Consider the following 25512-nt stretch of genomic DNA (forward strand, 5'->3'; position numbering starts at 1 on the left):
GCGCCTTATAATGTGGTGCGCCTTATAGTCGTGAAAATACATTATCTGCATGACCATACTTTCTTAGGAGCAAGATGTCACAAAAGGCCAAAAAGAGAGATGTAAATTGTGTCAGTAAAATATATCCATGTATAAGGTAACCGAAAATGTTCGGTCCATCCTTGATTAGTATATGGCCCATTTTTAAAAGTTTTCAGTCTTTCATTTTCATTATACAATATAAAAACAGCTTTTCTGTAAGATACACATGACTAACTCCGGAAAAGACTTTCAAAAGACTCTCAGCTCACAACTAAACACGTATTAATGAGTCCGAACAAAAGGGTCAAGTCTAGTTAAAAACCTGAAACATACTAACAACCATTAATCCCGCATGAGGTGTTTACACTTTCACCCTGCCATGTTTGCATGCTGTCCCCGTGCCTTGGCAGTTAATTGGACACTCCAAATTAACCATAGGTGTGATTGTTTTCTAAGTGATAATTATCACAGTGATTAAATTTTTTCTCAGGCTCTGATGATTTTGCTAATTCCCAATGCAGTTTATTTCAATAACCTATACCGTAATCTTCAATAGAGAGTCCCCACATATATAGTACATTTATCTACACGCTTTTACCAAGCCCAAAGTGCTTTAAATGAGCTCACATTCGAACACCAATGGTGCTGCTGCCAACCCAGTGGGAACAAATTAAGTTTCGGTGTCTTGCCCAAGGAGACCTCAAAAGTGGGAAGTAGTAGCCAGAAATACTGACCCTTCAGTCCCAGGACAACTCGTGCTACCAATTGCCCCACAGCCACCCAATTAAATTACTTTACATGGAAAAACAGCATACATGGATGTCTTTAAAAAATAATTGGAACCCTGTCCATCAATTGCTTTGCTGCTCACGTCATCTGTTCTCTGGTTACTAAGCATTTCAATTTAACCTGATGACTAATCTCAGGCAGGATATTTTTGAAATGTCTGGGACTAGAGAGGAATTATAGGAATGAAGCCGATGGTAAACAGGTAAAAGACGTGTAACAGTCCCACAACTAAGGTAGGAAGAAAATGTGCTAAGTGTTTTTCTTAATTTGACCCAAGACAAAACGATGCGTGATCTCATCTGCAAACATTGACTTACTTATATTGCTCATAATGGTTCATTAATAATGCAATACTTGGTCAAAAGAAGGCCCCCTTTTTAATGGGCCATCACTCAAGTTTAGACAAAATGGTTTACATAGCCCTTAATGACAAAATAGTCTCAATGGGCTAAAGTTAATCCCTGAAACTAAATCCCCCAAATGAGCAGTGAAAAATGAAACCATGTACATATTTCATTCAGAGGGGAAGAACAAACGTTAATAAAAAGAGTAAAAATGGAATGACTTATCTTTTCAGGATCCAATGAGTTTCAAATGTTAAAACAAATGTATCATATTGATAGTGACAGTCAACATAAAGAGATGAACAGACAAAAAAATGGCATTTCCTTAAAACCTGGTCTGGTCGGTCAAACATGATTTGCGTTGTTTTGCAATAACACTAACATTTCAATTTTAATACCATACTTCTATGCAGAAAATCGGCCAGGGTGAGGAAAATAAGCAAAAATCAGTTGAAAAATTGGTGGTCGTCAAAAAATAAAACAACAAAATGTATCATGATATTAATTAAAGTGTGTGTGGTCGATTGGTCGCCGGTCTTTTGGTCGCCGTCTTTTGGTCGCCGGTCTTTTGGTCGCCGGTCTTTTGGTCGCGGTCTTTTGGTCGCCCCGACCGCGACAACGGGCGACCAAAAGACCGGCGACAAAACAAGGTAAAACAACACGGTCTCCGCATCAATAAAAGCCAACAATGGCCATGAGCAGTTTCACTGAGCTGACACGTGAGTGTATAAGAGTTTGTATGTACATGCATTGTCCCTTTAAGAAGCTACGTCCGTCAGGGTCTTAACAAGTTCTCCAACAAAAAACAATAAAAGTCCAGGAAATTTGGAGCTTTTCTTTAGCCTAATAATTACTAAGGCATTAAGTATGACTAAATAGTAATTCGCAGTTTGTATTTAGGGAATTTGAGCAACAATTTAAATGGTAATTATCAATAACCTTCCAGGCGACCAAAAGACCGGCGACCAAAAGACCGGTGACCAAAAGACCGGCGACCAATCGACCGTGTACCAATTAAAATATGTGCCAAAGAAGTTCGGAATACTTTTAAACACTTGCTAACAATTACGGACTAAACATCTAAAAATAAGTTGGTATTCCAACACAGTAGTCTTATTATTTCACAACTGTGCTTAAGTCAGTTACATGGCTACAGTACATTTTATAAAGAGGTTAAGAGTAACAAGATGGGACTCGGATTTCAGACGACAAGAAAAAAAAAGTTGAAAGAAAGCTCAGCTGTTGAAAAACATGCATTAAAAAGTGTTCTATCAATGTATTTTTCTAAAGTTACTCCCAGTGCACTAGAAGGCCAGCAAACATCTACTTTGACTGACAGCAGCTTGCTTAGAGTATATAGCGCTACCTTCAATTCATTGGACTTTTCAAAGCGCCACTTAAGTGGAGAAAGGAGACAGACGCCTGAGGAGAATAACTTTGACTGCATACAAACTAGAAGTGCACCACTACCGGGTTATTTTGCCATCAAATTGAATACACCTTTGCTAGTGTGCAATTCGCGTTATATCGTATTATATCGTTTATAAAGATTTTGTTGGATTTCCAAAAGCCCTTAAAATGCGTGACAACATAATTTTCTGAAGTGAACTTTGTTTGACCTTCTTTAAATGATTAAAATGCATGAGCTACCTTTTAATAAGAGCTTTTATATGAATATATGTTCTGTTACAATTGGCATTGTAACAGTCGCTGTGCTAACATCGTAGCAATTCATAGCGGACCCACGAGGATTATGTATTCAGGTCCTTCTGAATAATTTGTTCATCTAAAAGCATTGTCGCTTCTTATTGTCTTGCAGCCAGTAAATAAAGGAGAGCTTACATGCAATCAATCTTTGCAGGGGATTTGAAATAACAATATTGAACACGAGTGTCAGCTGTGTCATTAGCGTGATTCATTTCTGCCGTTTTACATTTGCAATTTTCTCACAAGAACATCGATTCCCTTTGTGTGTGTGTGTGTGTGTGTGTGTGTGTGTGTGTGTTTGTGCCTTTAAATGCACACAAGCTACTCCCCTCGTGATTTGCTCACATATGCGTCTGACACCATTTCCTTCCTATTTTCTTCCGTAATTTGAATTTGTGAAAATGTATTAATTTTTCCGCAGGGTGGGCAGCGGGTGGGGTGAACGAGAGTAGGTCCAGTAAATAAATTGCCCCCCTATTATTATTACCCACAATGCCCTGTCAGGTCCATACATCATCTCAGCACATCATAATTAATTGCACACTGAACTATTCTGTTCAATTAACCATGAGGGAATGGATGGATGGAGGGATGGAGGGAGGGCGGCATGGGGGGGGATGAGGGGCTTGTGTATGTGTTGGGGTGGGGGTCTTTATGTGTGTCTGTGTGTTTGTTGAGACCTTTATTAACGCTGCCAATGAGGTCATGTTTTTAGTGCACTGTTACTAGTCAAGCAATTGTTCATGTAGCTTTATAGTCGTTGAATTTTCTTTTTTTACTATAGAAAATGCAAAATAATTTCATGAGGAGAATAGCGTCCAATGTTCCCTCTAAGCTGCGCGCGTGCGCAATTGCGCACTACTCTCGTCTTCTCTGCGCACAGCAAATCATATGGAGCGCACAAAATAAAATCCTTTTTTTTTTTAGCTGTGAGGCCGACGCGCGAACAACTCATCCGCCGGGCCGACGATTCATAGATATTAATCATTACATTTTATTATTACTAAATCATTTATGTGTAGTAGACATACACCTGCTTATGGCAGGTGTGATACTGGTGTATGCTCATAGCGAGCAAAGATGATGTTGCTCACACCGGTACTCAGTGTGCTCAGGGAGGTTGTCTTTCTGCCCAGACAAACAAAAAAATTAGAGGGAACATTGATAGCGTCTATTTTTTTGGTCTAAATTACAATTGGATCAGCCAGGACACCTGTCCTTAGTTTGAGCTAGCACTTGTGACAGAAACCTGCGAATGTGTTCACCGTTTGCATTCGTTTTAGCATAACAATTGTCAAACTTTTAAACATACTATATTTGGAATAATAAGGCTTTTGGTCCTACCTTTTTCCATCGCGTCTCATTTTCTTTGGAATAAGGATGTTCTTTTTGTTTTTGAGGAGGGGTGGTGTTTTTCTTCACCACACTCACCTGAAATGTGACAAAATCCATGTTAGCATGTTACCATTCTGTTTTACAGTCACAGTTTAGAATAATTTGACCGTAAATGACCTATTTTGCAATGCTGTTGAGTGTTACATTGGCTTGGGAAAAGGAGAATATATAGTACTGTATCGTTGCCATGGTGACTCACAATTGCCGACCTTCATGATCTGTACTGGTGGAACTGCCAGGACACCTTTCATGATGAATTAGCACTCAAGTTGACAAGGGGCGCTTGTTGAATTTTAGCATTTGTCATTTAAACCAACTGTGACTCAACATCACAAATCTTCCAATGTGTTTATGGTTACCATGACAACTGAGTCTACTGCGTTACCATAACTTTAACCCAGGATTTTCTCCCTGAGGCTAATCCAAAATGAGGTCAGATTGGACACCATCTTTCCAAGACAAGATGTATTGTACCTGCAGTAATCTTTTGTACACAATTTTTAAATGTAAACAAAAAAATGTTAATCTAATGGACAAGAATATGCAGTTATTTTTGTAGAATTACTTTTCCCTGTGTTGCTTATGTTGCATTATGCCAAGTTTGGTTAGTCTTATATTACATAGCTGTATGTTATTTAGTGGAATGTTGTCTTGTATAGTTTTCATCATGCAGCCATTTGTTCGAGTGTTATACAATTAAAATAACAACAAGTTATGGAACATAGTAAAGCATTACATTGTGTTACATTAATTACTCAGTGCTGTGTTGTTTAAGCTACCTTGTGTGATTGCATAAAAACAGCACTAAATAACGATGGTGTCATTGATTTGGACTGTGAATGGATATGTTTGCATCATATAGATTTCTTTTTTTCTTAAAGTTCTCCAAATCAAAATCAAGGTCAGAACATATATAAGCCATAGTTGAATTTTTTCCTCTCTTTGAATGAGCTGTACACTTCAATTTACTGTCTCATTATTCCCAGTGTGCTAGTGGAAATTGGAGCCCTGAGCATTTGTGTTTGAACAAAGGGGAGGAAGCAGATTATGAATGTCACCCAAAAGAAAAAGAAATTTCTATTACACTTTAATTATTCTTGCTTTAATCACATACCCATTCAGCACGCTCATCACATAATTATGTGACAACTTATACTGTACTGTATATGTTTTAATCACAGCTTGTGCGATTTGACAAACAGCATGTAATTACATCAGCAAGCGACTAAATAATCATATTAAATGGCAATATCTGCGAATGGAAACCTACATATCATCCGTTTAAATAAATACTCATTTTTAATAAAGACCGATGTATGCTGATATCTCTCGAGATGATTTTTTTTCCCAATCAGGGTGACAAAGTGTCGATGAAAGCATTTTAAGCCTTAAAAATGTGCAGCGTAATAACATAGATAAGCACAGAAAACTAATTTATCTCTGGGGGAAAAAAGACTCTTGCAGAGTAGTGATCTGAATAAATATTCATAAATCCTCATTGTGAACAGAAATCATTAAAAAAATGTACCATTCGAAAATTCAACTATCCGAGGAGATTTTTTTTATGTGCTCCATCAATGATTTATTAAATGAGATCGATACTCTTCCATAATGTAACATCAGGGATCTTATAGCTGTTTGTTGGCAGTTTGATCATCTGATGCTTGAAAGGAGAGACTTGCATTTTAGCTGGTATGGAACTGTATGGAGGTCGTGAATAATGGAAGAGTCCAAGCGGTAAAAAAAAATGAAAACACGTTCATATCATTAAATGTGAAGCAATAAATATGATGACAAGACTATAAACTCTGGAATCATGAGTTTTCTTAAATAAATATGATGGCCTTAAACACAAAATGTTTGTTTTCTGCGAATGGATGGTTTTGCAGATGTAACATATCCGCACACACACACACATGCACATAGATATAAAAAACCTTTTTGTGAAATAATGATATCCATTTTTGAAACCTGAGTCCATTTCATTACAAAGACAGGCTTTGTTGGAAATAGTCAGGATATCCATCTGATGTCAAACACCTGCAGCCAACAAGCATGTTATTGTAGCTATCAGTATTGCTCTGTGCCCACAGCTACATCTTTGCAATCATTTTTCCTGAATTTTCACATTCGCTCCCTCACTCTGGAGAGGAGCGGTAAAATCTTCCGTCTTCCATGAAAATATCATCTGCAGTATATTAACGTGGATGGACACGGGCGCTCGGACACAGTGTGATGCTTACTGAAGTTGTTTTAAAGATCCCCTGAAGCGCAAATCAGAGCTGAGGTCATAAGCCGTCCATGTGATAAAAAAAAAATAAAAAAATAAAAAAAGAAAATATGAGAGAGCTGTGGGCCAAACTGTGCTCAATTCTATCTTGTAAGCAGCAAAGCAATAGTAGCATTTCTGCAATAGCCTATAATGAAATATTCTTGGATGTGATCAAAATATTACATCCTGTAAGGCAACATTATTTGGACCTTTTTTTAATCATCTCCCTGACAAAGCATGGCTATAAACCTCAGGAGAAAATATTTTTCTTATGCTCTTTTCATTAGAAATTGATTTAATGCCAGATATCGGTATTTCGAACTCATGTTTATTTGAAGTCATGTTTATTTGATCTAGTTCAGTATTACAAATGGATACAGATTGATTTGTTAAAGTATCCATTAGAAAAATGTGTGATCGTGAGATCCTTAGTAACAATTAGTTAAAAAGTGTAAATACATTACTACTACTAAAATACTGGCATTGCAAAAATCGAAATCTACATTAACAAGGTCAAATCCCATCTGAATTGATGTCAAAGATTTTTTTCAATGAAACAACAAAATCGCAAACCATCTTTGCAACATCATCAGGTGCAACTAAATCATTCATCGATGTTTACGTAGCGTCCAGTGCAGCAAATGCGTCAGTGACACGCTTGACATTGTCGCTGCATCGCTACGCTAGGCCCAACTCCTCAGATACATCAATAATGAAAAGCTACAAAGAGAAGGCTAAAGAACTCTTGATGCATAGCCGCTGGACAACATATGTCATCCTGGCTTAACAGCAACACTCCGACCTATTTGCTGTACGCAAACAGAGAAAAACATTGTCCGATGATTACTCACGGAGGACTAATAGTCTGGCTCGACCACTTTCGCCTGACACGTGCAATAAATTCCCACTTAGAAGTTGTTGTGATGGAATGTTTCCAACATCGATGCGTTAGTGCTGCACAACCACCCGATTAATGGACGGAGGTAAACAGTATTGCACTATGGCATGGATAAAATTGTGTCTCCTTGCTAAAACAGGACTGTCCAAACCCTCATTTGAGAGTTTTGTGGCCCGCTTTATGACGCCGAGTTGTCCAAACGGTACTCAGACGTTTGGTCGCCGGACATTTGGTCGCCCGGACGTTTGGTCGCCCGGACGTTTGGTCGCCGGACGTTTGGTCGCCGGACGTTTGGTCGCCGGACGTTTGGTCGCCGGACGTTTGGTCGCCTGGACGTTTGGTTGCCCGGACGTTTGGTCGCCGGACGTTTGGTCGCAGAACGTTTGGTCGCCGGACGTTTGACAACATGACAGAGTTAACTGTTGAAACCAGCTCTCAAAATTATATTCATGAGATCAGAGAGAGTTTAATATCTAAATATCTACTGTTGAAACCAGCTCTCAAAATTATATTCACCCGGGCGACCAAATGTCCGGGCGACCAAACGTCCGGCGACCAAACGTCCGGTCACGGTCCAAACTTTTTCTGCCGTGGGCCACTTTCAGAAAATTAACAGGACGCAAAATGAGAAACCATTTGTACTTTCATTTGTTTTTAAACAGAGGACAAGGATCAATATATTTTAGCCATCGCTACTATTGAGAAGAGCTTGCATGGAAATGACTCCATAAAGCAACGTAAAGTAACGCCCAATAAAATCAAGAAGCGATGGGATAAAACCAAACAAGCAGTAACAGAATCGCCAGATCTCAAACTTCATTCCAGCCTCGTCACACGACATTACCATGAGACCCATATTCAGATAAGGACTGAATGATGACTCTAACAGCCTGTTCTGGAAAGGTCTCAAAGTATTCTGGGGAGCGAGGGGGGCTCGACTTGATGAGACAACAGGAAAGGTATAATTAAGTTTGATATGCTGCCTTGAGACAAGAACAAAAGTGTCTTGAAGTTATAGCCTGTCATCTCTTGTTGTACATTCCAACTCTATACTCATAATAAATTCCACGTGAACCTGGAATTAATCTTCCAACATCATGGCCGGGTCTTGTTTTGCATGACAACAAATGAGAAATGGCGGTGTATATTTTTCTTGGAATGTACCTGCATATTCATCCATCAATTTTCCAAACTTGCTTATCCGGTGTAGGCTCGCTAGGGGAATGAAACGCCTCCAGGGAGGACAGATAGAAATGAACTCATTTACTCATGGTTTCATAACGGTGAATCTTCCAGATTTACCGCAGTGATGCTAGGCAACTACATTTTGTCACATTTGAAAATTGAGTATAATGGTAGTGGGCATAATATTTTATATGATCCTACAAGTACGCTCTTTTAGAACAGGGGTAAGGAACCTATGGCTCGGTAGCCATATGTGGCTCTTTTAATTGGTGCATATGCCTCTCCGCTAACCTGTGAGATAAAATAGGGAAACTGCTGGTAAGAGTTGAGCCTCGTAAACATCAATAGGAGCATTACGTCGGTTCAGTGGCGTTCACATTAGCTCTAGCGCCTTTTTAATATTTTTTTTCTCGATTAGACTCTTCTGCATACATACTCTCATTGATTAGCAACAGCGTAAAAATGTTGTCAAAAGAATTCAAACTTTTTCGGACTTTAAAAGTGGTGAAATGACTAAAAAAAGGCAGACATTGTTTATACTTGTAAATTCTGAGTATGGCTCTCAAGGAATAATATTTGAAAATATGAATTGTTTCTGACTCTTTCCGTCAAAAAGGTTCCCGACCCCTGTTTTAGAACATTGGTCTTTGAACATTTAACTATAAGTGACTAGCTTTTAGGCAGGGGTCCCCACAAGAATGAAAACATACATAAATGCACATCCGTGTTACATATACTAACCCCAAAATGTGTCTTGTGACACAGCAAATCCTGCAGTGCAGCACAGCAATGATATAGCAAAAGTTGTACTCCACCAAACTAGTTGGCACAATAAAGGCTACACAGTCCCTGCAGTGCACCTCGGTCACCTCTGGATTTACTTCAACACGACCTTATCAAAGTGTACATCTGTTTACCAATTCTTGCAGGAGACATGAGGGATATGGCAGGCCCCCTTTTTTCCTCCTCTATATTACTTGAGGCATGTCAGGAGAGCAGAAACATAGTGGGAGCATATATAAATTGAACGTGTGTATACTGCTCACTGAATGATTTATTTTCACTGGCTGCTTTGAAGGAGAGAGAGAGAGAGAGAAAAAAAAAGAGTGCGCACAGTGTCCCCTTACAAGCGAAATAGCAACAACAACAACAGTCCAAGTTGGCTTTTCACCGAGCTTCTTAGATGCTCCACTGCCTCGATTGCCCTTTTCCATTCCACCTCTGCTAGAACGTAACATTACAGCACCATGGCAAATATGTCAAAAGAAATAATATTACATTTCCAGCCATCAGAAAACTGTTAAATGAAATCTCTGTGTAAACCTCATTTCTTTTTTATATTTATACCTATGTACACATACACACACACACACACACATACATACATACATACATACATACATACATATGTGTATGTATATATATATATATATATATATATATATATATATATATATATATATATATATATATATATATATATATATATATATATATATATATATATATATATATATATATATATATATATAATGGCAGAAGGTTGGTTAGCACGTCAGTCTCACAGTTCTGGGGTTGAGGGTTCAATCCCAGGTCATTCCTCAGTGTGTGGAGTTTGCATGTTCTCCCTGGACTTGTGTGGGTTTTCTCCAGGTACTCCGGTTTCCTCCCACGTCCCAAAAACATGCATAGTAGGCTGCTTGAGCACACTAAATTCACTTTAGGTATGTGTGTCCATCTCATTGTTCCCTGCGATTGGCTGGTAACCGATTCGGGGTGCCCAAAGTCAGCTGGGATAGGCTCCAGCACCCCCAGTACATATCCGTACATATAAAAATAACATAATAAATAGAATATACTTGTATCTTGCCAATTTGTAACTTGAATGAAACCTTCCAATGTTGTCTGAATTCCGAATGCTGCAATTTTTTGTTTTGTTCTTATGCATACCTAGCATAGCTTGTACAAATTATTTTCCAGTATAAATGGGAGGGGGTGGAGTGGCGTTATCAGTCCCTGAGGCACATCTATTAAAAAAATAAATAAATAACGGAAGAAAAGAGGGAAAAACACCATCCAGAATAAAACAAGCTGTGCACCACAAAAAAAGAATGTAACCTTGAGACAAAGCATTCTTGTGTGTTTTTTCAACAAAACTCATTTAGGCCATCATCCAGGGTGACCTCTGCATACAACATCTTTGCCAATCCATTAGGCCAAAATCACTTGGACCCACTCTGCTGAATCAAAATTGAATTTTCTCCCTTCTCATGCTCTTTATATCAGCAACAATGCCACCCTATTATCCCTCCAAGGTCATCTGGGTCATGTAGGCCCTGCAATGATTTACTAGACACTATGAGCAGATTGAAATATTGACAAAAGGATAAACACTACATATTACAGGAACTTATGCTACTACCACATGTTATTTTTTTTGTCTGGCATGTTTTCCATTTCCATTGCTCTGGATATTTAGCTGAATAAACACTTTGGAGTAGCAACATATTTTACAAGATGATTGCTTTTTGGGAGAAGTTAACAATGCAGCACATTTTGACTGTGATTGACCCAATTGTTGTGCAGAGTCCTGAGCAGGTTACTTCTGAAGTGTATAATAGATTGCATGCCTTACCAGAAAATTCTTATTTCAATATTTAAAGTAGAAATAATGCTGACCCTTCCTGAAATATTGTTTGCTGACATGAATGTCCATACCTTGCACCCTATTTTAGCAACATAGTACTGGGTTTAGTATTTGTTTTGAACTCGTGGGCCACAATTGGCGGCGCTAAAAAGTCAAATTCATTTGGATTTTTCTTTCACGATTGTTGAGGCAAATTAAAATTTAATAAGACTAAAAATGAGTCTCTCGACTCATGTTCCCGATGTATAAATATTTTTTTTGTTAGTTTAGATGCATCGTGATGTCGGATTTGCATCATTCCCGACTCAACCAACGTCACACGGTGTTGCTTTGTTATCACAATTCCGAGGTTGTAGGTTAAAATCCGTGCACCCACTGTCATGAAAAGAATTTACGTGCTCTCCAACTTAAGCAATTCAGTCTGCGCTTTGAAGTACCAGATGTTTCTATTATAACACCGTGGGTCGGTGCAAGTCTTTAAGCTTATTGAATACCAAATGTTGGCATGTTAGCACGCTTGCTAGATGCTAGCAAATAAAATATGGAGGGGGAAGGGGCAGGACGGCTCATTGTGAGAAATCTGTTCAGCACAAATGAAGCAGCTGTGTTGTGTTACTGCGTAGGCTGATGTGCCGAACAATGAAGTGGATGTGATGTGGTATCGACTGAATAATGAGCTTCAGAGAACAACCCCCTGCCTCCTTTCTCACAAAGACCTCACCCACCCCCTTCTTTTTCTTTGATGCAGCTGATACATGCATAAGCAACACATTCGCCTTCTTCCAAGTAGCACAGCGGCTTGGAGCTGATTACTTTACATGGCACAATTCCCCACCACCACCCCAAATTACAAATATGGTCGAGCTTGCAAGCTGTGACTCCTGTTTTCCTTCTTTATCTCACTCTTTTTTTAAACCATGATGATCATTCAGATGTTTTCAAAAGGGGTTGTTAACCTTTCTATGGTAGTCGACATAAGACATGAAGGAGAAAGGGCACTTTTTTTTCTTTCTAATGGCTGCCAAAACCACACGGGGGGTTATGATTCACATCGAGCAAGATGTTGCGGGACTATAGCGGCCTTAAATGAAATCCCTATAATTAGATTGCATGCTCCTCAGAAATGGTGAATCAATGTCTTAAACATTATATTTCCTGGATCCGATCAAAATAAGTGCCATAAATAGCTCTACTGGGTTATTGTTGTAGGCCACAACACTCGCAATGGCTGCGGTGTTTATTTCTTCTGGCAGCGTGGCTTGTTAAAAGGGAAAAAAAGGTCAGCCCTCAGGGGATTCAAATGCATAAAATGTATTTTAATCAATAGAATACTAAAATGCAAAATTGCTAGAGTCCTGGTTTATAGCATGGGAAACTATTAGCCTTTTACATACCATATTTATTTGAGTATAACGTGCAAAAAATTGTACCAAAAAACGGAAGCAAAGTTCGGGTGCACGTTATACATGAAAAAACTGAAGCAAAGTTCGGGTGCGCGTTATACATGGATATCGGCCGGTGACGTAAAGCCTGTCTTTCTCCGCCAGATGGGGCGCAAGAGCCCGTTCTAGACACTTAGAAAAAAAAACTCAAGAAGAATGGAAGCAATTGTTTGGTGAATCTGATGATGATGAATCAGACTCCAAAAAATGTTAATATTATGATGATGAATTTGACTTTAAGGAATTAAAAATGTAAATTCCATTTATGTTCATACTGGTAGTTTGTTTTACCAGGTTTCCATACCATATGTTGTGAATAAATGTTTTGTCATGGCGACATGTGTTCAGAATTTTTCAGTTAGCAGTACCGGTGCAATCCCTGATGTGAGCTGAGTGAAAAAATAATTTATGCCAATTTTTAGTCACAAATTATGGGTGCGCATTATACACGTGTGCGCGTTATACTCGAATAAATACCGTAGTGAGATTGGGACTGAATTATTCCAGTGAATGACTGATGTAATTAATAATGACATTGTGCATGTGCAACACACTGATAATCACTTTACATTGTAAACATCCGTTTTATCAATTCAAAATTCAAACTTCTTAGGGACAACAAAGTTTTAGACGACTTCCAAAAATGTTGATTATTGATTATAGTTGCAGGACTTTAAGATGGATTCCTTTTTATCCCTCGAGAAAACATCACAAAAAGAAAAATTCTAATGTATTTTTAGCAAATTAAACTTTAAGGTTTTTCAGATCATTGAACAGAACATGCAAATCCTGGGTATGTCAATTTATGCATATACTAATTGTAGACATGAGTATGCTTTTGTACATCATATTTAATTCTCTGCAATGAATAAATACAAATAGCCTTTTAAATGGTATTAATTAGATTGTACTTGATTGACTACAAAAAAATATAGATTCAAATCTACATAATAGTATTAAAATATACCACAACAGAGACATTAAGACTTCACGGATCTTTGCTCCAAGACATGTTCTCAACCTCGACCTTTTTTAAATTGAAGTTGAATACGCCTGCCCCGAAGCTTCATGAAATATGTAAAATGTGAACATGTTGTTGGTTTAAACCCCCCCTTATTAAAACACACCACCCGCCCCCCAACTCACACACTCTTGGGAATCCATCATTGTGGAATTTAACACTGTTTATTTTTTATTCAACATCGATATCCCTCCGGTACCATTGCACAATGCTTTACACATCCATTAAGAATACTATAAATGCAGCAAATGAGATATTGATACAGAGTGACTGCATAATTTATATGGACACCATTCTGCTTGTTTGCACTTATGGATATTGATGTATTAAGGCAATGTTAAATATGATTATACCGCTAGTTAAGGTCAGTGTTGTTAAATTCAATTGTTATTGTTGGGGTGTATTTGTAAGTAAGTCTTCTGAACTTGAGGACAATATTTATTTACTTTCCTAATAACATTTTTACTTCTATAATTCGACAAGTTAAAGTGAACTCCTTCTAACCTTGATGACTATTGGTTGGACCAAAAATAAAACAAAAATACCTTAATGAGTGAAATTCAAACTCTCAATATGTATTTTCTAATCTTTGCATTCTTAAAAAAAGTTACTGTTATTGTTATATTAATATTTTTGGAACAACTATATCAGAATCCCCGTAAAATTTAAATTGAAACAGCAGCTCACATGGACAGTGCAATCAGAAGTGCATAAATACATAAATAAATGGAGTTGGGGGACAAATAAATAAGTGAAAGAGAAAAATAAGTGTGTGATAATAATAAATAGTCAAATAAATAATGCATGACAACACAAAGTATCTGCATTTCTAATTATGCACAAACTGTGAGTACTTTTGCCAGTTCTGCTAACTGGCAATCCATCACGTTCAGGGTACGAATAGCTAATTCACCCTCGGCACGCACGAAAAGCAAAAGGGAATCATTATGATTTGCCCTTTTTTTGCTGGCATCCTTTTAATTATGGATTTTCCTTTGCACATGATCGATTTGGCAACAGAGATGTGGCAATAAGAAGCTGTCCATTAATTATTAGATGTGCTTTAAATTCTGATGATTAATGTTGTGGAAAGAATTAGTTTGCTCAAGCTTTTTATTGTGGACTCAACGAGGGTTTTTATAGTATGTGTGCTTTGGCTAAATTGTGATTTATTGTCGGGCTGGGGCGATGGAGCAATTTCCTATTGATTATGAAAGGTTTTTTTTCAAAAAAAGATTGCAATTTGTTCTTCGTGAATTGGAGTAATTTGAAGTAGTTTGAACAATGCAGTGCTGCATGCCAATGTTCTCCACGTCTGTTGCTAGTTTACGCCGTGTGGCTAAAAGCACATAAATTGTTTAAGGCCTCATCTCAGAGAAGCATTATGTGCTTAACACGTTTATTAGAATGCTTGTCATATAAGGAGAGTTATGATGAATTGCTTTAATGTGGACTTTTTCGATTTCACAGAGCTAAATGATTTACATTTTTGAACAAGAATGAGCGATTTCAAATGGACTTCACCCTTGTATGCCCATTATTTCCCTTTTCCAAACAGTAAGACGTCAGTCAGCATATCATGCGTGAACTCAAGACCTTGGTTGAAGCAGCCTGCAATGATTAACTTTGCTCTTGTTGGTTTCTTGATCTTTTAGAGATACTTCTGAAGGCAATTACGGGGACAAACAAGTTAAGCCAATCTAAAAGGGAATGTATCTACAAAGTATAGAGTATTAGGTATCACATATGCCAAGATCTATATAAAACATTACTATAAATGGAGAATCATTTATGATATTAACATTACAACAAGAATAAAAAAATGACACCAGACACTAAGAGCCTTTTTACGTGACAACAATGACGGGAGGGAAGATGCAAAAAAACTTTCAGAGAGCCTTATTGTTTATGTGATGGCGTTTTGTAAACGCAAACATTTGAAAACTCCTTCCAGAGTGGAAATTTTGACATCGCTGTCGAAACGGTTTACGCAAAAAGTGAGTTTTGGGTGGCGACTATGCTTATTTATTTATATATATATATATATATATATATATATATATATATATATATATATATATATATATATATATATATATATATATATATATATATATATATATATATATATATATATATATATATATATATATATGCCAGTGAAGGGGGTGAAGATACTGTATACATAAGTTCTGCGATCGAGAGTTCAATCCCTGTTGGGTTCTGCCTTACGTGTGTGCTTACGTTGTTGTTCGTCTCAGTGTCCTTCAATTGGCTAGCAAAAAAAAATCAGGATGTACCCCGCCTACTGCCCATTATGGGCTGGGATAGACTCAAGCGTGACCGGACGTTTGGTCGCCGGACTTTTGGTCGCCGGACTTTTGGTCGCCGGACGTTTGGTCGCGGACGTTTGGACGCCCGGACCCAAACAACCGGCGACTAAACGTCCGACGATCAAAAGTCCGGCGACAAAACAAGGTAAAACAACACGGTCTACGCATCAATAAAAGCCAACAATAGCCCTGAGCAGTTTCACTGAGCGGACGTGTGAGTTAATGAGTTTGTATGTACATACATTGTCCCTTTAAGAAGCTACGTCAGTCAGGGTCTTAACAAGTTCTCCAACAAAACACAATAAAAGTACGGGAAATTTGGAGCTTTTCTTTAGCCTAATAATTAATAGGGCATTAAGTATGACTAAATAATAATTCACAGTTTGTATTTAGGGAATTTGAGCAACAATTTTAAATGGTAATTATCAATAACCTTCCGGGCGACCAAACGTCCGGCGACCAAAAGTCTGGCGACCAAGCGGCCGAGTACCAGACTCAAGAACCTCCGCCACCAACCGTAGCGAGTAACAACAAGGAGCACGGCCTCCTCCACTGTGTTATTGATAAAGTACATCACGATAGAGTGTTGATATAAATGATATTTTCCAACAAATTGTCCCAAACATAACTGACTCGACTTCTTTCCCTCTAAAAAGAGTAAAGTGGAAAGATGTGTTTGTCAAGGGCCGTTAGGCTTCAGCACGTCTGACAAAATATTTATCTCACTCTGTCACCGAGACTTAGATTGCATTTTTATGTAGCTCCAACCACAGCTGGCACGACACTAAAATGCTATTCGGAAGAGAGAAAATCTTACTCTGCTCCATTTACTGCTTACTTGAGATTTCTCTCCATTCTCTCGTCTTAATACGAGTCCCTCCTGACATTCTCAGTGCAGCATTCTTTTATCTACAAGTTCATTATCATCAATAAGTCAAGTACTTTCTATCTTTTATCAGCACATCATTGCCGCTGCTGTTTTTTTCCCGTTTTTTTCCAGTGTAAACCAATTTATTTACCCATCCTCTGCTCCCCTTTATTGCAGATAGTATTAAACAATGCCCTAAGAGTAGAGGGTGTCTGAATTGGAATGATTTATTACGACAAAAGAAGTCTATGCATGGGTTTGCACAGCTCCGCCGTGTAAAATAAGCCCATTTATATTCTATATTGCTTGGCCCTCCTCACTTAATATTCCTGTTGGCATTCGTATGCCGTGTGTCGGCCTCACCCACAATAAAGCCAGTGCCTTTGTGAAGTCTACAAACACTATTAAGCGTGTTTTGATGGGATTAGTGGCGAGCACGAGGAGGCACCTTTAAGACAACACAATGGGGTCTGGTTGTGTGTGCAGATAGATTAGTCAGGGTTGTCAAAATATAGATACGTGACAGGGCACCCCTTACCATTGTCAGTCGCGTAGAGTATCTGACAGTCTCTGATGGGTCTATATATGACTGTCAATTATTGAGGTACCAATGGACCACCTGGACAGTCATGTGAAACGTTCTACACACAGACGTAGGTTCGTTGGAGAACATGGCAACCAATGACGAGGCGTGTTGATCATTGGTGGGTCGTGTGAGTAGACATTGGTCAGTAAAGTGGAAACTTAAAGATTGTCTTTGACTCCAATTGCTAGCGTTCATGTGTGAAAATAGAGATCAGTTAAGGCACGTGTCAAACCGATTCCGCCGAGGGGCGCAGTGGGTCCTGGTCTTTGTTCCAACCGATCCAGTGCCGACATTTTAACCGATCAGGTGTCTTCTAAAATAAGTAGCACCTGACTTTAATTAACTGATTACACTTGCGAAAGGTATCCTCTTGTTGAGTTGGAATGAAAACCTGCACCCACTGCGGCCCTTTGAGGACCGGTTTGACACCCCTGGGTTAAGATAAACTCATACCTGTCAACATCTGCCGATAACTGCCCTTATAAATGATTATGATTCCCCTTACAAACCCCCCAAAAACCTTACAAACACCGTACGACTCGTACGGTGTTTGTAAGGTTTTTGGGGGGTTTGTAAGGGGAATCATAATCATTTAAAACCTCAAAGATGGTACAAGACAATGACCTATGATGTCATTTATTTGTCACTCGTATATTGGTCAGACATTTGAGTAATTTCAAAAGATCCGCAACCCTAGGGAGGATAAAGCGGTTCAGAAAATGAGATGAGATGAGACCAATCATTAGTAGTAAGTTACAGTACGTGATTTAACTGCTTGTGTCAACAGATAACATGACAAGACAGGCATTGTGCTTGTTAATCGTCATTGGTCAGTCATTTAGTATTATACAAGAAGAAAAGGGTCAGTTTTCATGTCAAGCATCAAATGTGATTCACTCTTAGGTTGTGCATCATCAATAACCCAACAATTCTACCCAACTTATTTTGGGAGTCTTCCCACCCTTTCTATAAAACTTTGTCTTAACACTCCTATATATTCTACCTTCGATTTTCTTTTCAATCTACCTGATGTAATTGTTTTCCATGTATTCTTTCACAGACTAAATTCTATTCATTAAAACTAGTTGTTTTTTTGTGAATTGCTAGTTTCAAGATGCAGCTGTCCAGGTGAATGCAGCTGACCTCCGAGAGAACAGCTGCAAAACAATGCATCACCTTTTCCAAGGCACGGTTTCACACGTGCCATTCAAAGGAGTATTCCGCCATTAAAAAGTCTCCGATTCTTCCCCGTGCTTTCACTTCAAGATGTTCAAGAGGGCTAAACTTCCTTTTGGTAGGAATCTCTTATTGAAGGGGACAAAAGTGCAATACGCGAACAGATTTTTCCTTTCGTCCTACTGCTCCCGTGTGAGGTCTAGCATCATAATAAAGCCTGGTAATTGAAATAAATTAAGATATGAGGAGAAAAGCAAATGCCAGGGGGAAAGGTTCCCTGTTTGCCCAGACCTGAATCAACAAGTGTGTTCTGTTAATCAGATGTGAGGACACGGCTAATGAGAACGGGGCGCTCGGCTAATTGGAGGCGTTTGTCCGTGGCCGGTGGTGTTTTTTCAAGGACCCGACGACTTCCCACTGCTATTCAGGCTTCTGTTTTGTGCTCCCAGCAGAGAGCCAGGCACACTGGGGGAGTAGCAGGACCCCTGGACCCTCGCTTTTAGTTAACAAGTGCTACTATTGGTGTACTCGGGTGCTTACCCTGACACGTCCTTCATTCTTGGAGCTCACCTTGTTTCACAGCAGGTATCCTGCTTCTTTTCTTCATTCATTTTCTATAACGCTTAGCCTCACAGGGGGCGCTGGAACGGATCCAGCCAAGAACGGGCAGCAGGCGGGGGAAACCCTGAATTGGTTGCCAGCCAATAAGAGGGCACAACGGGGCAATCAACCATTCATGCTTTGGCTCATACCTAGGGACAATTTAGTGTGTTCAACCAGCCTACCATGCATGTTTTGGGGAAGTGGGAGGACAAACCGGTGCAGCTGGAAGAAACCCAAAAAGGCATGTATAACCCCCATAGAGGAAGGAGGGAAACCCACTGTGGATTGAAACCTCGATCTCAGAGCTGCGAGGCGGACATGCTAACCAGACTTCCACAGTGCCGCCTAAAAATAACAATGATACCAATCCTCCAATGCCGGTAGACGGTCGATTGGTCGCCGGTCTTTTGGTCGCCCGGAAGGTAAGTGATAATTACCATTTAAATTGTTGCTCAAATTCCCTAAATACAAACTGCAAATTACTATTTGTCCTACTTAATGCCCTAGTAATTATTAGGCTAAAGAAAAGCTCCAAATTTCCCGGACTTTTATTGTTTTTTGTTGGAGAACTTGTTAAGACCCTGACGGACGTAGCTTCTTAAAGGGACAACACATGTACATTTAAACTCTTATACACTCACACGTCGGCTCAGTGAAACTGCTCATGGCCATTGTTGGCTTTTATCGATGCGTAGAGCGTGTTGTTTTACCTTGTTTTGTCGCCAGTCTTTTGGTTGCGGTCTTTTGGTCACCGGTCTTTTGGTCGCCGGTCTTTTGGTCGCCGGTCTTTTGGTCGACAGTCTTTTGGTCGCCCGTTGTCGCGGTCGGGGCGACCAAAAGACCGGCGACCAAAAAACGGCGACCAAAAGACCGGCGACCAATCAACCGCACACGGTTTTCAAGACCTATCTTCTCGATATAATTTTCAACAATTGGCACAAATTTGAGGGATGTGTATAGAATAACAGGATGCATGAAATTGTCTCTATACCAGAGAACAGGCAGCTTAATCAAACATTTCATTTTAAAGCACACATCTCAGGGGTGAATTTAATGTATCATACGGAACTTGACATACTTAAAATCCTGCCAGGGAATTTTCCAAAATGATCCCTAATCGGAAGTGTGTATCCTCTACGGTAGGGCATTGCTCAAATACAATGTCCTTTTAGCCAATCCAAACGATTGTGGGCGGAGCAGAAGGGAGAATGCGTGCGTTAATAAAATATATACTGAGAAAGAAACGAGTCGCTGAGCCCATACATCCCTGATATTTTAGTTGGAGAGGTTAGCCATAAATGTGAAGGTTATGGCACTGATGCTAAATGGTTTGAGAGCATGCAATTAGCATATGCAGCATGCTGCTAGATGACATGTACAATTTAGTATGATCGAATGAATCTCCTTGGCTGAGATGAGTAGACAAGCTGATGTGAGTTAGCATAATCTGAATAATGTCTTCATGGAAATATGCATGTGTGGTGATGAATTTTAAATGAAGCTCCTCCTCCCACACGGCTGCTTTCTCCTGCAGGACCCCTAGAGTGACACAGATTGTTTCATGACTACCCGCCATGCACCCTCCTTATTTAGCCTTCTCCATTGCTATGATTTCTCTGCCACTGCCGAGTAAGACAAATCCGCAAAGCTCTGTTTCCTCTTCATTCAATTCTGCAAGCTCATCTTATTAACTGGAATAGGCTAATGATGTAGACTTCATCTGGTGTGCGCACTTTTAATTTCAATATAAAGCTAATGAGACCAAAAAAATACAGATACTATTGTTGTCGAAAATGTAACCAAATAAGCTAATATGTATTCTGCTTGCTGGGAAACCCATCAGAATTTAAAATTGGACACATTCAATAACACCAAGAAACATAAATATAATTCTAATTCAAAACCAACCACCACCAAACAGTATCGTAGCCTTAATCCCCAAATTTAAACCTATGCCGAAAACCCAATCGACAACAATATCAGAACATAATACCATATTGTTTGCCACAAATCACAAACTGAACACTAATCCCTAATTTCCAACATTAAATTAGCATAGTAAGAAAATGTTTGCACACCTCCTTTTACAAATCCGTGGATCATTACCAATATTCACAGTTACTTTTAAGCACAATTTAGCAAACTTGTGTGTATTCATCTTTTTTTAAAAGGTTGGGAAGACCACATTATCGTTACCATCTTAAAGAAGAATCTGATCCACTCAATAAACTTAGCCAACGTCATTTATCACGCGCAGGAATCACCAGCACGAGATTAAAATGTGAAAGCATCCTTATGGTCTGTTTTATTCGGTTTAAAGGAATACATTTAAACACAGATGCTGTATTTTTATTGTGTCATCGACTAGCATTGTTTACTAAATCCTAATCACACAATACACTACACTGTATATGTATGATTCTGGCATTAAAAGGCAGTTTTTTTTCCATTCAGATTGTACGGTATGATTTATTTGTTTTTATGTAAAGTGGTTTTACTGTACTTCTTGTTATCTTCAACATTTGGCACATGCCTCTAGCCTAGTTAAAATCTTCACTCTTCAGGCTTTCTGCATGTACATGGCTATTTAAAAAAAACAAATTAAAATGGGTTACAATTCATATGATAATTTATACTATTAAATCAGGGGTGTCAGACTCGGGTTGTTTCGCGGGCCGCTTTAACGTCAACTTGATTTCACGTGGGCCGGACAATTTTGGATATAATATTTAGATTTTTTTTTAAATAAATGGATTAAAAGAACTGGATTAAAAGTCCTGAATATTCAGTTTTTTATAGATCTAAAACAATGTTTATTTTAGCTTTTTTTAAATATATTTTTAGATTTTACAAAATGATTTTTGAAATAAAAACACAGAAAAAATGGATTAAAAAATACAATTATTGATTTAAAAGGGGGAAATCAGGAAATTTAATATACATCTATACTCTTCATTTTAATTTGATCCTAAAACAGAAAGTCGGCATTCATGATTTACTTTCCCAGCCCACACAAAATGATGCGGTGGGCCAGATTTGGCCCCCGTGCCGCCACTTTGACACCTGTGCGCTACTATTTGAAAAAACATTAAACATAATTATTATAACTTCCCTAGCAGGCATAGCTGCAACCAATCTTAAGACTGTAAAATCTTCATTTTTGAGCATCACTATACCTGTTTGACTGTTGAGATTTTTGTCATTATTTAACTTTTCAATTTAATTTAATCCGGGCCACCACTTTGACACATGTATTAAATAATCAGAAGTATGACTCAAACTCTAAATTAAAATTAGCTGTTTTTGCCACATCACAAGTGGCTATCTGTCTATGTAAAAACATTATTATTACACAGGAGCATTGCTTCTTTCTAAATGTGTATATTTTTTTAAATATTGCGGGGTGATATATGTATATAATTTGAAATAAATAGATGTTCCTTTTGTCTTTGGAGAAATCAAACAAGCTGTCACAAAATAATCGAGACACAAAAACACAATTAGACACTGTATGACTTGAAGAGAGCATTGTGCGAAATACAAGGTGTTATTAAAAGTGTGAAGCACTATTAGAGTGTGACTTTAACCTGCAATTAATGCAGTCCCTCTGCAAGCATCATATTGTATTTCCAACTGGGGTATAATGGAATATATACTTTAACTGTATCCACACATCCACAATGGTGTGTTGCTTTTGCCAACAAGGTGGAAAGCCAATAAATATAAAGCTCCACAGCATGATGTAGGCCACCATGCAATAAAAATCAACAAGAGTTTTCAATGTTGCACCCCGAGCATTTGACACGTGTGTGGACAGACAAGATGGATGGGCTCCATGGGGATGGTGTGAATGAGGAAAAAGTGGAGAAGATGGCTTGTCAGCCATGTGATGGAGCTTGATTACACTCACACTGACACACACCACCAAAGCAGACGTTCAGTGTTGGTTGCACTGAATGCATCGGACATGACAGCTGCTGCCTTTACTCCCGTGGAGCGTCATGTTGATCCCGCCACTTGTTTCTAAACAAAGTGGACACTTACAGGGTCATTCGGGCTTTATTATTTGCATTCACTTTCCAGCGGGGACCTCGTTAGGTACCTGTGTCGCTTCAGATGATTCAGAAGTAAAGCAAAAGTTTGCTTTTAAGAAGGTAGTAAGTAATTCACTTTGGATTGTTTAATTGTGATTGGAGTACTTTGAATAAGAGTTTAAATACCTAATTCCTTCCAATCAATCGACTTGAAGCAGACGGCATATTAAAAATGTGGGTCAAATCGAGCACTGTATAATTAGAATCTATAACAAAATTGCATTATAAATAATGTAAAGTTTATATTTTTGCCAAAGTACGACTAATTGATTTTTTAAATAAGCAGGAAGAATGAAAAAGTCACAAACACAACGTGGTCTAATGATAATGTTCAATTAAAAAAACTCTAAAAAAATCACCTTAAATATTTGAAGAAAATTAATCAAATTCCACAATTGAATATAAATTAAAATATTAATTATGCTAATGCACTACATGTAAAAATACTAGATAAACACATTTTAAATTCCCATAAAACAATAATATTCAATTATAAAAACTAAAAATTACCCTAAATATTTGAAGAAAATTAATCGAATTCCACAATTGAATAGAAAAATAAAATATTAATTATGCTAATGAACTGCATGTAAAAATACTAGATAAACATTTTTAAATCCCCATAAAACAATAATGTTCAATTAAAAAAACTATAAAAATCACCCTAAATATTTGAAGAAAATAATCAAATTCCACAATTGAATAAAACAAAAATTAATTATGCTTATGCAATGCATGTAAAAATACTAGATAAACATTTATAAATTCCCATAAAACAATAATGTTCAATTAAAAAAACAAAACAAAAAAACCCAAATATTTGAAGAAAATTAATCAAATTCCTCAATTAAATAAAAAATAAAATAGTAATTATGCTAATGCACTGCATGTAAAAATACTAGATTTTTTTTAAATTCCCATAAAACCATAATGGTCAATTAAAAAAACTATAAAAATCACCCTAAATATTTGAAGAAAGTTAATCAAATTCAACTATTGAATAAACAAATTAAATATTAATTATGCTAATGCTTTGAATGTAAAAATACTAGATAAACATTTTAAATTAAAAAAAATGCTGCATCAGCATAGCTCTAACTAATAACAGTCTAATGCACGTGTACATATTTTGCATTTTACTCTTATATTTATGCGACCACTGGTGTAAAAGCTTGTGTGTGGGTAACGTGCATAAACTACTGCAGTGTATAGTGCACAGCTGCTAAGCACTTTTTAGCTCGGGTATTGTTCAACGGGACAAAAAAGCTCATTCAGCTTTGCGGCCCCTATAGCCGCCAAATGTTTAGCATTGTTGTGACATCGCACAGGACAGGACAGCATGGGGTCTCCCTATAGCTAGCCCCCAAAGTGTGTGTGGGATCGTGTGTGCGTGTGTGTGTGTGTGTAGAGAGAGTGAGGGGGTTATATTTGTTGGCGTGTACTGTAGCTGTCACACAAATGAACATGGTAAGAGATCTCATGTCCTTGTGTGGTGACACGTGAGAGATGGAGCCCAGAAACAAGAAAAGTGTCCTTCAAGTGCAGCAAATTGAGTTATTGTTTCGGCACAAAGGAATGTATGAAGAAATAATAAGAATGTCGGATGATCTCTTGCGGATTCATCCATTTCTTGCTTTATTGTAATTGCATACTTTCCATTAAAAGAAAAGCTTGTTTCCTTGATTACTTTGATGTAGAAATGGGAGCAAGGGAGCAATTCACATTCATTCGGCACTCTCCCTCTCTCTCCTCCTCCTCCTCCTCTTCTTCTTCCTCCCCCTCCTCCTCCTCTACCACCCAACCCTACACCCCCTTCCTTTTTTTCCTCTTTTCCTCTTTTGTGCTAACAGCAGAATTCCTATTTATATATTGGCAGTGGAACTAAATTACTGAAAACATCTCTGAGGGCGAGCCAGGCAGAACAGATTGGCAGCCCGCTGTGTTGTGTCAGTGCCCCCTACTGGCAGATGGGGAAAGTTGGGCCAACATACATTAGCATTGGAGCTCATGGGTTTCATTTCAAATGATAGAATAAGGCAGTGTGAAACAAATCTAATAGCCTTTCATTATGGAATGTTGAAACACAGTGCTATGTTGTATATAAACATTGTTTTAAGATAAATTGAATCAC

At 38.2% G+C, this 25512-nt stretch overlaps 1 protein-coding gene across 3 annotated transcripts in view; it reads right to left on the reverse strand.

Moving 5' to 3' along the window:
- tox3 (TOX high mobility group box family member 3) overlaps nt 1–25512 on the reverse strand; it is a 98408-nt gene that overhangs the window by 66774 nt on the left and 6122 nt on the right. For all 3 annotated transcript variants that reach the window (XM_077594811.1, XM_077594812.1, XM_077594810.1), the window contains one exon: nt 4206–4292. In XM_077594811.1, coding sequence (XP_077450937.1) covers nt 4206–4292 — 87 coding nt within the window. The remainder of the gene's footprint in view (nt 1–4205; nt 4293–25512) is intronic.

Source organism: Stigmatopora argus, chromosome 2, assembly GCF_051989625.1.
Source record: "Stigmatopora argus isolate UIUO_Sarg chromosome 2, RoL_Sarg_1.0, whole genome shotgun sequence".
In the NCBI taxonomy this organism is placed as follows: domain Eukaryota; kingdom Metazoa; phylum Chordata; class Actinopteri; order Syngnathiformes; family Syngnathidae; genus Stigmatopora; species Stigmatopora argus.